General features: G+C 43.6%; 1 protein-coding gene across 1 annotated transcript in view; it reads right to left on the bottom strand.

Moving 5' to 3' along the window:
* Positions 1-17,057, bottom strand: part of rngtt (RNA guanylyltransferase and 5'-phosphatase) — a 58,216-nt gene that overhangs the window by 37,018 nt on the left and 4,141 nt on the right. The window contains exons 5-10 of the mRNA XM_076154939.1: positions 15,712-15,787; positions 14,843-15,098; positions 13,303-13,412; positions 11,995-12,096; positions 3,754-3,889; positions 2,012-2,083 (exon numbers count right to left, since the gene is read on the bottom strand). Coding sequence (XP_076011054.1) covers positions 2,012-2,083; positions 3,754-3,889; positions 11,995-12,096; positions 13,303-13,412; positions 14,843-15,098; positions 15,712-15,787 — 752 coding nt within the window. The remainder of the gene's footprint in view (positions 1-2,011; positions 2,084-3,753; positions 3,890-11,994; positions 12,097-13,302; positions 13,413-14,842; positions 15,099-15,711; positions 15,788-17,057) is intronic.

Below are 17,057 nucleotides of genomic sequence, written 5' to 3'. Positions count from 1 at the left end.
CTGTTGAATGTCACAAGATCTACACTTTCTACTCCACAGCTACAGCAGGATCAAAACACTGAGGGGAAAAGTCAGGGTGGACCAGTTAAGAGAATACACGACTACACTCCTATATGAAGCTATAACAATGATTTTACTATATAATTCCCCTCTAGGCATACTAGATTATTAATGAGGGGTCGAGGACACGTCTTACTGCATTCTAATCAGAATTGTCCTCGCACTGCACATCACCAGACTTTTCTAAACTAGGTTAAGGCCAATGCCGTGGCGGGCGGTGTGCTCTCCCTCCCGCTGCATTTTCATCCTTTGTGTCAGGATGGAGCCTCTGTGCCAAGGATAAGATCACTACGGATGACGGAGAAGGCCAATAACAGCGAGGTGGGATCAATACAGCAATGCTTTACCGAGGGCTTGGGGGGGGGAGTCCTGTGGAGCTGCTAACCTCTGCACCATCTTACAAAGATGGTCTTCTCACCCCTGGAGCCTTTATTGAGCCAGTTCCTTGTGTGATCCTCTGATCGATGGTGAAAAGAGGCAACTGACAAACAAAAATTGCCCGCCGCAACCTCCCCCCCCCTTTGTCCCGTGGTATTCATCAGGTTTTATAAGGGAGAAGGCAGACATTTGCTCGTTCTTCTCTGTGGACGCCTGCCATTAACGGCACACAAGTAGTTGAGAGCTTGAATTAATTTACAGTTTACAGAGTGTTGGTAATTAACAGCCTCGTAATGCTGTCCTCAAGAAAAACCAGTAAGTCAAAATAATGTCACAGCAAAACAGTGTAATTGGGCCTAGACAACGGTCAATTTTCTACGGGAAAATGATTGCTGTCCGACAACAAGGCGCAGCACTTTAGCGAAGGTAATGGCACTTTTAAAGGTGTGCATTAACATTTCATGAGATGCAAATCAACAAGGCTATTCTAAGCACTTATCATAATTGTTGAATGATAATGGTGAAAACAAGCACAAAGCTGACAGTTGTGAATATTCAACACGCCTCGGAGACGCAAGGGTCAATCCAAGGGTTGAAGGTCAAGCTTGAGAAAAGCTTGAATATGACAGGGTTTGGAGTTAAGCAGAATCACTCCCACCCCCCACCCCCCATGTCTGATACATCCCAGACATCTCAGTGCGACTAGCGAAGAGCCAGGATGAGCACTGCCCTGGGCTTTCTACTACAGGGTTTTCCCTTCCATTCCACGACTTAAGCGCAGCGCCTAAAAGCTTTTGCTCGTGGCCTAGGCCAAGCGAACGAGAGAAAAAGCACATTGGTGATTTGTTTTTCTCTAAAGAAATGTGTTTTTCCACCAAAGTGAAATGAAAACAAAACAAAAACAAAAAGCGCAGTGGGAAAAACATAGTTTGACCCTACACACACACGTACACTCAGTGCACTGCGACAGCTCTGTCTGAGCACGCATGCCACCCAGGGGTCAGCCCTATCTGAGCGCACACACACATACAGAGCTGATTGTCGCCTCTAGAAGGGCAGAAGTTTAAACTGACGACAGGAAGAGAGGAAAGGTAGAAAGGTAGTATTTTATGTATATTTAGCTGGGACAGGTTGAAGAATACAAAGTGTTGAGTTTGATTGTAGCTGGATCCTAAACAGAGCCGAGTTACGTAGCAGCACATTCATTCTGTTTATTTTCCGTTTTCTGGGGCTTTTCCTGACTTTTTGTGGGATTCATTTGCTCAGGTCAATGTTTGGCGCTTTGCATTGTGGCTTGCCGTCGGCAACGGTCGCTTCTTGTTCGCCATGATGCAAATGGTTTATCTTTGTTTTTCACTTCAAACATGTCCTCCAAGGTGTGTGTGTGTGTCAACTGTGACATAAGACACGATGTCATTATCAGGGGGTTCTAGGGTGGCTCTGTTCATGTCTCCCACTACTCCCACAAATGCATGCACAGCAAACATAGTAGAAAAAAAAGAAAAGAAAAACAAACAAAGACAAAATGTTCAAGTGCGATGTGTTAAATTGCCCCACATAGTCGGATACTCACATTGAATTTGATGATGTCATATATCAGATACCGGGGTACAGGCTGGCCATTCACCTTGTCAATGATCATCTCCTGCAGACACACATGTAGGGACAGAGAGTGGGGGAAAAAGACAGTTTCTCATTAATAAATCGTCATGTCATATGTTGAAAAAGGTTCCTCCTTCAAACTAGGTATGCAGGACGGAAAGTAAGTACCCGTGGGATGAGCACTCCCAAGAGGATACATACAGGGAGAGAGAGATGCCTGTGGCAAAGCAAAGAAAGCTAGGAGGAGTGTGCATGTACAGTATGAGTGTGTCAGGGTCTGGAGATGAGGGACATGAGGCAGAAATAGCTCTGCACATCCATTATGCAAGGCTCTCTGATTGGGGATCAGGTGCAGCTGCAGTGCAAAGGGCCTAACAGACACACAACGGGTTCTCAAAGAACCGCTGCACAAATGTACTGCGCTAAAGTCTGCTTTACATTCGACAGTCGTGGGATCCTTATAACCACTGTTGTAGTGTTTTCTTCTCATCTCTGATGTTACGGTACATGCAATCGACATTTTTGTTTGTAGACTTGACAGCTTCAGCTTGGTAAACGGTCGCTCACAGTTGGGGATCGTTATGGAGGTGCAGTCCTTCACACAGGTGACCTCAATGTCATAAGCATAAAATTACGTAAATGGCAGACATGCATTGCACTCTGGGATGGGTTAGATGGGAGTTCTGTCATTCTGAGAGGCTGTCTTCTTTATGTATCTGCAGCACTGAGTCATTGCACGGACACAAAGAAATGATTGGCTGCATTAAAGGGACCAAGGAAACGGTCAGGGATTCAATATACAGAGTGCAGTTATCACAATATTGGATCTCAAGCTTATAAAAAGCCCACTGAAGCTGCAATCAAAAACTGCAGGTGGAGACAAAGACATGGCCTTTGGGCAAAAGGGGAAATATCCGACATCACATCTGTGCTTCTGCAGGGATCAACGTGAACAAGGAGAAACAGAGAGCCAGAAGCATAAACAGATGAATATCAAACATGAGTCAAAACAAACCTTGTAGCTATCTGGGAACACATCCGAATGGCTCCTTCAAAGGATCACTAATGTGCTGCCATTAGTTGTCCCGGCTGAGTTTAGAAAAAACTAAATTCGCCGAATCAATCAGCACCTCTACAGCCAAGAGGAAACAGACACCTCATCTGCATAAAATTGCTCAACTCTGACAAAACAACACCAGGAGGGAAAATGACAGGAATATCAGGCAACCTGTCTGTCATTTAATCTGCTGTCCTAGAACAGAAACGGTGCGAGACCTTTCTGATCAAATCTTGGCGCACAATAAAGACATGCAGCCCTCCCACTGCCTGTGATTCTTGTCAGGGAGGGTGATCATGACTCATGCTTGTTGCACCTGCTGCTGTGGAGAGTTGGGATTTCTGTGACCTTAAACGTACAAACGTGCCAATAATAGTCTAAGTCCACTGTAACAGGCTGATGGTCACAAACCTCCACCTGTTCCCAACTGACTACTGAGGGATACAATATACACTCCACAAAGGCAACCGAAGCAGATCATTTCAAAACATTTGGTCAACAGCCGGTCCTTTGCTCTCCCATTCTTTGTCTGCAAATTCGGACAGCCAGGGCAGAAGAGAAAGGTTCAAAGAATGGGGATAAAACTGCAGAGCATAGGACGCCCTATTCCAAACCATTCTAAAGAAAGGAAAATACCATGAAAATACAGAACTCACCCCATCCAGTAGAGTGTTGGCTAAGTGGACACATGGACCCTTCCGGAAAGGAAACTCTAGGTTCGCTATGTGGAAGATGGTGTTGTCTCTGTCGATCATGAAGACTTCATTTTTCCCATTTATTAACATCATGTACCTGTTGTGGCAGAAAACAAAGCATTATTGTATTTGTACAGGAAATCAAACAAATAAAAGACAATTGGCTCTCTGTCCACTATAACAACATACACTCCAATTCAATTGATTCCATCAAGGACAGAATATTTATAAATATAATAATTGATCCCAAAGCTGAACTGTGGCCTCGAACACAATCTTTGGCCTTCAGCATACAGCACACTGAGGAACCATCCGGAAAAGAAAGCATACAAACCAAACACGAAAAACACAGGATCTTGAGCTGTGCACAACTTCAGAGAGCTGCAACATGCAGTTAACGTTGGACACAACAATGCTGAGCTTATGTCTCGTTAATCACATCATAAAATCTATTCAAAAACTGGCTGAAGAAAACAGTGGAGCAGCTGTCTTCTGATGTAGCACCAGTTAACATTGTCACTGCTGGGTTCAATTAGACCATTTGAGAAGATAAGGATGATGATTAAGGAAGCTGGTGAGGTAGTAAAAGGTAAGAAAGCGTGAATAACTTTTTTCAAGTGGACTCGGGAAGTGTTACTATAGACTATATTACATTACATTACATTACATTACGATCATTTGGCAGACGCTTTTATTCAAAGCGACGTACATTACATTACCACCCTTCGCAGAGGGGGGAGCAATTGAGGGTGCGGTGCCTTGCTCAGGGGCACCTCGGCAGGGGCTCGAACCGGCAACCCTCCGGTTCCCAAGCAGAAGCTCTACCCACTGAGCCACTGCCTCCCAATATATATATTTTTATGCGCAATTGAATTCTGTGGACATTTTGGTCTGTAACAAGAACCGAGGCTTGTCCAACCAAAAAAGTAACTAAAAGTGATGCAGGAAACTCTCGCTGTCACAAACCTGTGGAGTGTGCAGCGGTGAGGTATGACACTTCATAAAAACAAATGTTTGCAAACCTGTTCAGAACTTCCATGTCTAACCTGAATCCAAGAAGCAGCACTTTAAATAACCAGCTGCTTTGAACACAACATACTTAATTACTTGTAATTTTTGATTTGAAAGCATTTTTGTTTTTTAACCACATCTAAAAACTGACACTTCAATCAAAGTTTCCAAGTGAAAGCTTGCATGAATAATTTTTTCCTGTTTTCTTTTCCCCTGCAAATGTTTAAGGTTCAGTTAAATACATCAGCCAAAGAATTAATGGAGAAACTTCAAAAGATGTTGTCCAACAAGGCTGAGGAATTACTTTTTAATCCACAAGTGACTGAGGAGATAGCAAAAGCTTATGAGAATTTGGTGAACATTAATGTAACTCCACATTCCCGCAACTTTTACAACAGCTGTACAACCTGCAGGTGCATGAAGGCGTAAAGATGAAGACTTTTACAAGTTTATGTCATTATGGGATTATTCCTCAATCTCCTCTCCATGGAGCGCTGTACACAAAATACCATTAAGGAATGTGTGGACTTTGAAGGTGTTAAACATAAAGGTCTTGACTTTGAAGTTTAATCACCTTCCATGTCGGGGTTTAAGTCTTAAATGCTCTCTAAAGGCCGTTTATCAGAAACGGTTTGACACTTCACGAGCCAGACAAAGACAAGACATCAGAATTCTGGAAGGGAAACCGTGATGAGATATTCAAATGCAACCGATCAACAGATTCATTAAAATGACGACAACACAACAAGTAAATGAAATGGTTCAACAGCACAGCCTGCATGTAGACATAATCAAGAGGTTGTAAAATGGCTAAATACACTGATTTGGGTGACAGACAGCAATTTCATAAAGAAAGACGCATGGCAAGTAAGGGAGGCAAAGCGAACCAAATGCTACTTGTTTGATCAGTGGAGTAAACTGATGGCTGTTGGCAAAGGCTCTGAGCAGGCAGTTTCTAACGAGGAGCAGTGAACAGACAAAATCCTTGATCCGTCCTTCCGTTGCTACCCAAAGAGGAGCTGAAAAGATCGACCACGCCCCAAAACACAGCCACCATTGTTTCCTTTCAGCTGTCTTTTTTCTTGTACCCTTCAAGCCTTCACACAGTGGAGACATAATTGCCTGAATACTCTGATTGCGCTGCAGCAATGTCAGTTAATGTGAAATCCATATTCACAACACACTGGAGCAGCCGTGTCTTATTGACTATTTTACTTTTAAAACTCCTGAAAAGTCTGTTGTGGCTTTCGTTTGATTTTGATCGGGAGAAGGCAAACATCGATGCACTCATAATACTCCTGCCTGTTTGTTTAGTCGACCCTGCGTAAGCCACCGGCTGTGTACAACTCATAAAACTCTGCAGTTTGCCTCACATGTACCTGCAATTGGGCTGAATCGATGTAAAATTGCCCGCCTGCTGATTGTATCAGACTGGGGTTCCATTGGGTGTTTGGTTGTTTTGCTCGACACCTGAGTGCGATTGCTGCTTTCTCGCCCGTCTAGGCGACCCTCCAACACGGTAAACAGAAATTGAAACAAACTAAAATGCTGCAGGTGTGGAAGAGGCCTGAGAGTGTTTGCTCTTAGACACATTATCTACTTTTTTGCATTTAACCTTGGTTGGTTTAGCTTCGCTTCAAGTGAACTTCAAACCAAAATATATCATCTAAACTGCTTGCTGTGCTCATAAATAACACTTCTACAAAAAGGGTCTCTGTTTATTTCGGTCAAGACCTGTTCACACCTGAGCCAACAAACAGTACGAAGAGTGAAAAACATACAAGAATGTGATTCAAACTAAACCACACAGATATGGGCTCACCCTTAAACTCTAATACTAGATATACTTGTCTGGGCTGGGAATATTAAGTTGGTTGGTTATAAGTTATGCTTTGGTTTGCTTCCATATGTTGGATTCCTGTTGGATACGTATCAATGGTTGATTAGTTAAGATGATGGAAGGATTTGCAAAGCCCTGTGAGGTGTGTTGTTGTGATGAAGAGGCATGCGTTGATGAACCTACCTGACAAACATACTTGTTCTGCTATGTGGTAATGTCATTACACACCTCTTATGAACCCAATTACACCTTGGAAGCTGCCTGCTGCACTTTTACACAAAATACCAGGTGGTTAATAAAGCAGGACGAACTAATGTCCCGACGTACACCTCCGTGTCCTGCTGCATTTCAAAAGGTTAAGTATCCTAATCAGTGGGGCTAAAAATAGAAACCAATTTTGCCCATATTTGACAAATTTGAGCATTGTTACACTGAGAAAGGGCAGAATGTTTGAGGAGATGCACACCCTTTAGTTACCAAGTCTGATGACAGAGGTGGATTTGAAATTAATGACTTCCCCCCCAGGCAAAGGGGGGGAAGGGCGGGGGGGGGGTTCTTCTCATACCTGCTGTGATGCTTCACAACCAACACAAAGGGATTAGATGTAATAAATATGCACTCAATACCAGCTGGTTCAAAGCAGAAAACCTGACAGGCTGCCAGGAATGAGCTCGCATGTAGGATATCACAAAAGCAACTCCACTCAAAGAGGAATAAAGAGGATTACAGTAAAGTGAACATTAGGTTTTCCCACTGTAAAGGTGAAAGATTTCACCATATTAATACACGTCTTTGTATCTACTTCACTGACTTGGTTATACGTTGACTTTCTAAAATTGGAATGACTGGAGAGACATTTGGCTCGTCAGTCCAATACATTAGATTACATTCATACTAACATGAAGCATATCCTAGCCTTTCTTATTAAAACTATATAACGATTGGTTTTTAAAAGGTCACACATGGAGAGACACTTATAAAAGAGCAGAGTTCACATTTATCTGTAAATAATTCAATCCTTTTCATAGACTTGACTGGGCAATGTCCAGTGTCTCAAAAATAGCCTATGACTAAGTATTTATTGCTGTAATCCCAAGTGAAGATGGGTGTGGATTAGAAAACCATCAGTAGAACAAAAAGGCCCTGTCTCTGCTTTTCACGAACCACCTCCAGGAACGAACGCGTAGGTAGATGACGTTCCCCGAGCAGTGAGTTGGCATCGATCGTAATGAAAGCCAGACATGCAACTATTTTCTAGGCTATAACAGTCAAAAAGCAGTTTGGTAATCACTACTCTCAACACCGTGTTCCCTACGGAGAGATTAAGAGCAGTTAAGAGTTAAGCGCATTGAGCTTGACCCTCCTCTCCAGTCACGACCGGACAAAGACTGTCGTCTAAAAGTCCCCAGGAACCTGCAGGGAGGAACAAAGACACCTACAGAGTGGTGCCCTGGAGTGTGGGCCAGATACACTCTAAGTGCAGTTTTACATTTTTAGGGTGGGACTGGCCACACAATGGAAGTGTTAAAATGGCTCGGGGGCGGAGAAGACTGGAGTGGATAAGACCGAAAAGAGGGAAACGTCTGGGTAGGTCAGCTTGAGCGAGTAATGATTCCTACAGACTTAAAGGACAATCTCTTTGTACCGGGGGGGCCGAACCACAGAAATCCTTTATATCTGAAAAGAATCAATGTGGAAGAAGATCAAACAGTAGCACCGAAGAGAAGATCTGTCAACCACCGAAGACACAACAGGTCAGCGCCGAGCACAAGAGTGTCCCCTGCCGTCTAATTGGCCAGTTAACCACAGCTAATGTTGTCAACTGTGTTCAGTAGAGAGCGGAGGGGGCGGTTCTTTCTGCGGGACTCCCAGTGGTCTTCTTCATTGCAGTATCGCCACCTTCATCTCCATCTCTCTGAAGAGACGGAGATGGCAAAAAGCAGTAGTCTCTTTCATGACCAGTCAGGAAATATTCAGTCTAATGTGCCCCCTCATTCACACTGAGTGCATTTCCCAGTCTGCGTGCTCTTTTCCACTCCCGTCCTGTGATGGGTGCTGAGAGCTGGAGATCTCCCCCTTCTCCCCGAACCGCGTCCCTCAAATGCTTCAGCTATAATGAGGCGCAGATGGCTATTGTGTCGGCTTTACCAGTCCAGTCCTGCTGTCTTGACTGACAGCAGCTCTGTTCCTGGGGGTGTCAGATCAAACCCAGCAGCTTTGCACATCATTAGTGGTCTGCAGTCAACTGGGCGGGCTGCTCTTTTATACGTCAAGATGACCATTTCAATTACTGATATGAGGCTTGTATGTTCTTCTATCCCCTGTGATTTACTTTGGAAAAGCTGTAAGAGGACTTAATGTATCAAGGAAAGCATTTAAGGGTAAATTGCATTTCTGACAAGTCAACAGATATTTCACTTTCAATGATATTATAATAAAGTTCTGTAGATTTACTAAATACGAATCTGAATGCAACTCTGATTAATTCATGCCTCATACGTGACCTGACATTCATTCAAGCTACATAAATACTGGTTGGAAATTCATCAGATTTTATAGAGAAGATAAAAATCCATTATTTAAATAAACCCTGATTGGCCTCTTTATTGACTCGCCAGGTTCGCTCAGGGACATAATTTCAAGTATTAAGTCTGGCAAGTAGTCAGAAAACCTTCACCCGTCTACACTCACAAACATCTAATCTGGTTTGACAATACTAAAACATATCTGGCTACTGATTCCTAGTTTAAATGAATGACTTAGAGGCTAGGGACAGTTACACTTACACAGCAACTTAAAGAAAGTGGTCAAACCAAGCTGTTTCTCGAGTCCAAATGCATGAAACAAGGGGAGCGCCATTGTTTGTTTTGTGTTCCGTGGACATGATTGGGTCCTCTCCCTCCTCCAGCTTATCTCTGGGCCACAAACCAATCTATCCCTGACAGAAGGCTCCGCAACAGGAGAATTAAGAAGCAAACTCAGCTTGCGGTTCCCCTGATTTCACTGTGCCTTCCAAAGCCCAGAAAAGGTCACGCCATTGGCAGCTAGTACACATTTAAAATTGGTCTGTCAGTCAAGGATTGGTGAACAACAACTCTTCCCAACTACTTCTTAAAATCAGCCTCCATATATGGAAGGCAGTTGGAGTACACAGCGACTGTTACTACGATTACTGAGCAATTAAGTTAAGGAAAGATTCTCTTGCAGTCCACAGGTTGAGGCTGTGGTTGTACTTGGCACCACACACGTAGAACTGTAACCAAATGTGTCTGTAGTTTACAGTCCATTTCACATATAAAGTTATTTTTTGCTGAAAATGGACACAATCTAGCCTGTAAAAGCCATTTCCTATGATATACCAAAAAGGGAAATGACTCATTTTGAAAGTAAGCAATGGCCTCTGCTAGAATGGGAATGTTTCTTATCTTCACTGAGGTAACAAAGTAGAGCTAGAGGGAATTAGAAATTGTAATATTTAAGCGAGCACTCCTGGATATGTGCAAAGAGCAAATCATTGAAGAGGCAAATTTCCAATTAAAAATCCATTTAAGGCCTTAAAAATGTCACAGTTTAATAAGTATTCCCGTCACAACCCGTTCAGTGCGTGTTGTGAATATGGAACCAAGATCACGCTGCACCATTACAATCAATAATCTACACAATAAATAAGAAAGGAAAACCTTCAAAAACCAAGGCTCAGAATCCATTTCTAATCCATCTTTAAAAAGTTTGTACATAAAACTACCAACGCACTTGAGATGACTCATCTCATCTCTTATGGACACATATATATGGAGGAGAGAAAGAGAGAGAGAGAGAGAGAGAGAGAGAGGGAGAGGGAGAGAGTGGCGATCTGTTTCTCAGCTCGGTTCAGGAAGGACACATCAGACGGGCCTCAGGACAGCTTGAATAATGACCTTTAGCATTGAGATGTGCTCCAAAGTGCAACCCTCTCCAAAATGAGAGCAGCACCTTAGTACCTTCATATGACTTGAGGCAGACCACAGTTCATATTATGCCACTATCTGCAGCACACCAAGGCATTGTATCAATCATTCATTCCCCTCCAGCCCTTGTCCTAAGCCCATGGATTCTCCAGTACCAACTGTAACACACCTACACAAGTGGAACTGTGATTGAATTACACTTATGATAAATAAATGAGTGTCTTCTCCTATCAGCCTCCAGCACAATATGTTCTGATGAGACTAAATTGTAAGTTATTCCAGTGGGCGAGATCGGTTACTGATGAGCTCGTATAAGCTCTGTAAGCTCTCAGTATCAGGGTGTATACTGTGTGTACTTGTATGCCTTGTGTCTCCCTCTCTCTCTTTCTCTATCTCTCTCAGTATTTCTACATGCATGTTAAAACTTTTGAATCTATGTCAAAAAGGTCACAAGCCCATTTTTTCCACATCGGTTAACATCCTGGATTAGATTGATTCACTTGTGCATGAAATTGTCCCGTCGTCTTACAGCGACCGTAGCTTACAGATTCCTGCCATGTTTACGCCTCACACCATATGTTTGCCTTTCATCACAGAGCAGGCAAAAATCTGAACACCGTGCGCATGTCAAGGGCTGTCTGTCTCTGTCATGACACTAGAAATTGTTGTTTTTGACTCTTGACTTTGACTCTTGGGGGTAGGTGGAAGGATAGGAGCTCAGTATCAGCCAGGACATTTATGAGCAAACTGAGGAAACCTTGATTCCCGTCTGCAAAAGCGTCCACTTGGAGATGATGGCTTTGGATCCCTTGCATTAGTATCACCTTGGTGATGGGCCAAATCTGTACTCTGCTCGCCTCACGCTTACAGGAAATTAAAGCACAGATATGTAAAAAATGTAAAATGACTGCGCTCATTAAATATTCAGCGGCACAGAGCACATTTCCACCAGCAAGACAGACCGTGCTTCAAAGCAAACTACCGGGATACTAACACAGGATTCCCCTTGATAGTGGCGTTGATAATTACAAGTTGGAGAAAAACAAACAACAATTCCACCAAGAAAATGGGAAAAAACTGCCATATTGCATATCGTACTCAACAAGGAGGGGAGATAAACGCCGGCAGTCCATTAAAGCTTTGCCTACAAAGTGAAAAGATAATTAAAACGTGGTGTATTCCACTCACAGCCCTCACTAACAAGTCTGGGAGGTGAATTAAAGCCTCCGACAGACACCTGGATAAGTCTCAAGGGCACAAACTCATTGTAATACACTTAGGGAACGCTCGCAAGTGAGCCTAATGAATTGGCGGACAAGCCAATCAACATGGTCAGGGACGTAAAGGGACATGTGTAGACAAGGAGTTTGTGTAATGAAAACTCCTGACCAACATCAGACTCACCGTGTGCCATCTGCCTTCCAGCTGACTTTGTATGGATTCTGCTCCAGGAAGCGAAGGTTTCTCCTGTCCATGGATACAGGCTGTGCCCCGGGGAATCCAGACCTGTAACACAGACAATCGCACACATTGACGTTACAGTTTGAATAACCTATATTGGGGTAAAGCTTATTTAATAGTTTTGCACAAAAGCCGTCCATACAAGGCTCTACTAAACACATTCCAGGTTCTATCATTTCTGACCATCACGACCTTTCAACAAAAGTGGTGCGGCGTGAGAATCGTGCACAAATGACTCCAGAAACAGAAAGCAAAGGGACAGAAAGCAAGGCAATGCTTTCCGTCCCTTAGAAGCAGTTGAACCTGAACTCCTGCAGTGCTCTACGGCCTGAATGTTCAGTTCACAGCTTTGTTTTTTACCAATTACCTTTTTATGTAGAAATATTTGAAGGCCATATTTCAGTGGTTACACACACAGGAATGAAAGTAATTGTGTTTGTCCATTCATTGGAGCACATTCCTCTCTACCATGGCCAAACAAGCTCGGACAAAATGTGTCTTAAAGAGAAAAGAAACGACCACAATAAGAACAGGACTTAGTTTGTCTTATGGACATTTGAAACAGTCAGAATGTATTTGAATGCCACGATAATCTATGATGGGATAAATATGCCACGTGTGTGTTACTTTATGTAAAATTGACAAATATTCTAAGACACCCTAGTATCTGCTTACTCACTAATCACTGCTTTGCTTGCATTATTGCATCCTATTGGACACCCGGCCAATCGTGGAGGGGCAATCTCTCTTAAAATTATCCCCTCCTTCTTTTTTCCTTATACATTAATATCTCTGGAGCTTTTCCTTGTCTTCCTAGAGAGCTTTGGGGAAGGGTCGGGAATTTTCCTAACGTGGGCGTGTAAAGCCCTTTGAGATATTGTATGCGATATTGGGCTCTAGGAAAAAAAAAAGAAAGTAAAAATATAGCCTCTGAGGTGGAGTCACAAGACAAACAGCAGGCACATATAAGTTTAGTACACCCTCTGCTGCAGCACTACACAGCAGCAGAGAGGAATCTATGCAATTTTCTCTTCAAAAACACAGCAGCAACCCCTTGCTCGAGGAAGGAAAAATCCATTCCTGACTTCTAGCTGTCTATGTGTCAAAAACAAAAAGGGAAAGAGGAAAAAAAACAAGTCATTATAAGGCGAATGAGTCATTCACTACCCTGCGCCGTGCGTCCAAGCACCCACATATACGTACAAAGACACACACAAAAAAAGGGAGAGAGAGAGAGAGGGCGGTTCTTACTTTTCCCACTCAGCCATCTCTTGACACTTTCTCTGAATATCTCCGAGTTTGGGCTGGGTGGTGACCTGTGTGACGCCTCGCACCGTGATGCCTTCCAGGAATACTGCACCCTGGGAGGGAAGGAGGAAAGAAGGAGCAACAGCTGAGACCTTTTCAAACTGCTGAGTGTGTGTAGTCTACGCTGCACCCCATGAGGAGCACGCTTCTCAGCCCGGAAACAAACTCGGATCGTTTGTCGCGTTAATTAGTTTCCAAAGCCACCGTCCACGGTCTGTCACTCTGCTTCAGCGCGCAGGAAGTGACACTCTACAGTCTCACCTCAGCACCTCGTCACCTGTAGTGGCGTGTCTCGCTCCCTGTTCGGCATAGACGTGTCACCTCTTGGGATGAGCCTAACGAACGTGTCACGCGGACGACAAGACGAGGCAACTTTCCTTTAAATGTTCAATGGAAACGCCTAAACGTACGGTCACACATCTGTGTTGCTTCCAACGTTGCTTACAACAGTGTCAGCGACTCTAAAGCTAATTCGGTAGACGATAGTGATGTCATCAAACGAGCAGAGTCCAAACCAAGAGAGTTGCAACAATGTCATACTTACACATTACTACTACACATTATTAAATGTAGTTTATTTCAAGGGCGAAGTCATTTGTACCACTACCTTTTCAAATAACTGTTCGTCCTCACTCACCTCATTCCCTTGCCCCATATACTGACCCAAGAGAAACAATGAATTTTTGAATAATATGATAATATATGCCAATTAAAATAAAATCAGATGCACCATGGTAAAATATGCAGGGCCAAGAACCATGACCGCCATGGTTTTGAATATGAATGACTGCAGTCTTAAAGGAAAGAAATTAATCCATCTGATTCTCTACGTTTCAGCGTGTCGAGGGTGAGGATTATTGGAAGGCCACTGCTTAACCTTTAAAGTTTAAGCATGTCCGCATTTCCGATAACAAACTACACAGAGCGGATGTGTGAGCGTCAGGAGGTCGATTAAGATCTATTCTTTCATGCTGCTTTTGAAATAGTTGCAGTGCAATTCAAAGCAAAAGTCTGTTGTCTGTCAGATGTTTCGACTTAAATTGGGTTTTCTTTCAAGTGCCACACCACCATAAATGTTTAATTATCGCAAAAAAAATAAAAGTAGAGTTTAAGATGATTCCCTGTGTAACAGTGAGACTGATGCCAACCAGGCCGACTCTGGGCGGACCTCTCAACCAAGACATTATTCATGGCAGTTATGCAATGCAGTCTGCTGCAGAGTTTATCCTCCAGATCTTCCTAAATTTATTCTAAACTTGAATATATGAATATATTCATGTGTTGGCAATGACAGGGGTTCATAAGAACAGCTAACTAGGATCTGAGCAGTCAGTCAGGTTAACATGAATAGCATTAGTATGAATTGTACTAGTGTGGCGTATGCTGAATTTGAGTGAATTCATTTGGAAGGAAGGTGTCCCAGGAGACAACATCTATGTCATGTGGATTTCCTACTTAACAGTCCATTTCCCTTTTCTCTTACCAATTTCAGTTTCTCCTTCTTTCGTTTGCCCGGCGCGGACCCAGAGGAGCTGGGACCCGACTCCTGGCTAATCGTGTTGCCGTCGTCGTCTGCCTCCCCGTCGTCGCCGTCGTCGTCGAAGCACCACTCAGGGAGCGCGGGGGTGGAGGGCGCATCCTCCACATCGCCATAGCGACGGAAAAGCTCTTTGAGGTAGTCTCCCTTGTAGATCCCCGGGGCTCGGGCCTGGCCGAAGGCAGCCACAGCTGCTTCCACGCTGATAAGAGACACAAAAGCAAAGATGGGTCCTCTGCAATAAATGAAGTTTTGTTACGGGCCATTATCATTACTTAGGTTCATCACTCAAGCAGCAATGCAAATGAGTGAACAGGTCAATTCAATAAAATACTGCTCTCTCCTTGACGGTCATATTGTAAACAGCGTTGTGCGTGTGTGCTTGTGTGTGTGTGTGTGTGTGTGCTGTCAGTCTAATACGCAGGAAGCAGTGGAAGGGCTGGTCGTGCCTACACATCTCCAGACTCAAACATCCTGCTTTCGACGGCTCTCTCTGCTGTCCCACCTCTGACCTGAGACACATTTTTCATCCCACTTTCCACAGATGTAAATAATTCAGCGCCTGCGGCACGATGGGTCAACGGGTAACTCGTGAGCGTCTTCGTGAGCTAGCACTTACTGGTCGTGCCAACACACTCGCATGCACACGCAGTTATTGTCAGAAGCAGAACTGTCATGATGCAAGGCACTTGGGGGGCTTGAACCGTGCTGTGCGGTTCACGTTGCAATGCAAGAGGTCGACGGACACACTGTTAGGGAGTGCGTGGAATGAAACAGCACTGCCGGAACCGCTGACAGAAGGGTCGGAACCTTACCTCCAGTCCATCTTCTCCACAAGGTAGGCACAGACCAGAAAGCCTGTCCGATTGAAGCCGTGCGTGCAGTGAACACCTTCAGGAGAACAAAGAGAGGAAGCAAAGAGGTCAGTCACTTGGAGGCTTATTTTAAATTTACATCTATATTAAATGCTCGGGCTATTAGCGGAGACCTTTACAGTGCAATGGTGGAAAATGTATGCAATGCATCACCACACCGTCCATCTCCCATCAATACATTTAATGTACGACAAAGTGAGGCATCATTATTTAAATAGATGTGGTTTAACGCTTTCTCATCTAATGTGTTCCTGTACCAAATCAATAACTTCCTCTTTGAGGTGTAGAAAGGAAGACCTAAAGTGAATTGGGTTTCTCTGGAAAACACACAAAGGAAGCCTAAAAGCAGACACACACCTGCAAGGCTTCAGAAATACTGGTTCGTCAGAGAGCAAAAAGCAAAGGAACATCGTCGCAAGGAATCAAGGACAAGATTGCAACACAACTACCAAAGACTAATCAGCAGGTAGCTGAGGGGGAGACGGTGCTGAGGTGACACTTTCATTCTGCCCCAACGGCCAAGCAATCAAACTGACCCAAGCAGTAGTTAGTATCAGTAGATCAGGACAGATTTGCAACATGCTCAACTGAAGCGTAACAGAGGGCCCTGCTGTTCTCAATGTGAAAGTGCAACTTCAGTCGCCATGTACACTTAGGACACTGGGTGTCACCACCAAATACCCTTCCAAAAAAGCTTTGCATAACTAAAACTAGTAACAGATGCTCGCAAAAAAACACACTTTGGAAATAAACATGACGGTCATTGCCTGTCAACACAACAACACAACACCTGTCAGACTATGAATGAAGATGGAGAAGAAGAGAGATCACAAAACACAAGCCTTTCAGATGAGAGGTGAAACGTCTTCAAGCCTTTACCAGCAAGTTCAGTTGCCTAAGATCGACCTTCGTTGGATACCATGACCTGGATGACTCAGAACCTTCACAGACCACTTTCAATAAATTACACAACAGTATTGCTGTGCCCATCAGAAGCGTGAGAGAAACTACATGCATATAAAACACTTACAGAACATTAGTGTGAACTTCTCAAATGAAACGGTGTGAACCCCAAGGTTGGAGTAATGCTGCCCTCTGCTGAGCATATAGGGTAATACTACTAAGAACCTAATCCAATTCCGCATTTCTGGTCAAACAGAATGAAAATGCAGCACACATTTCATACCAAAAGTGGTTTTATAGATTTATGACTCCCATGACAAGTCAATAGGTCCAGGATTCCAAAAGTCTATCAACGCAATGATAACTATATTCTGAGAACTTGA

The sequence above is a fragment of the Genypterus blacodes genome, unplaced genomic scaffold, assembly GCF_046128005.1.
Source record: "Genypterus blacodes isolate CSIRO-AG114 ecotype Tasmania unplaced genomic scaffold, CSIRO-AGI_Gbla_v1 ptg000064l_1, whole genome shotgun sequence".
Classification (NCBI taxonomy): domain Eukaryota; kingdom Metazoa; phylum Chordata; class Actinopteri; order Ophidiiformes; family Ophidiidae; genus Genypterus; species Genypterus blacodes.
The sequence above is the reverse complement of the archived record's forward strand: the minus strand, read 5'-3'. Positions and strand labels throughout refer to the sequence as shown.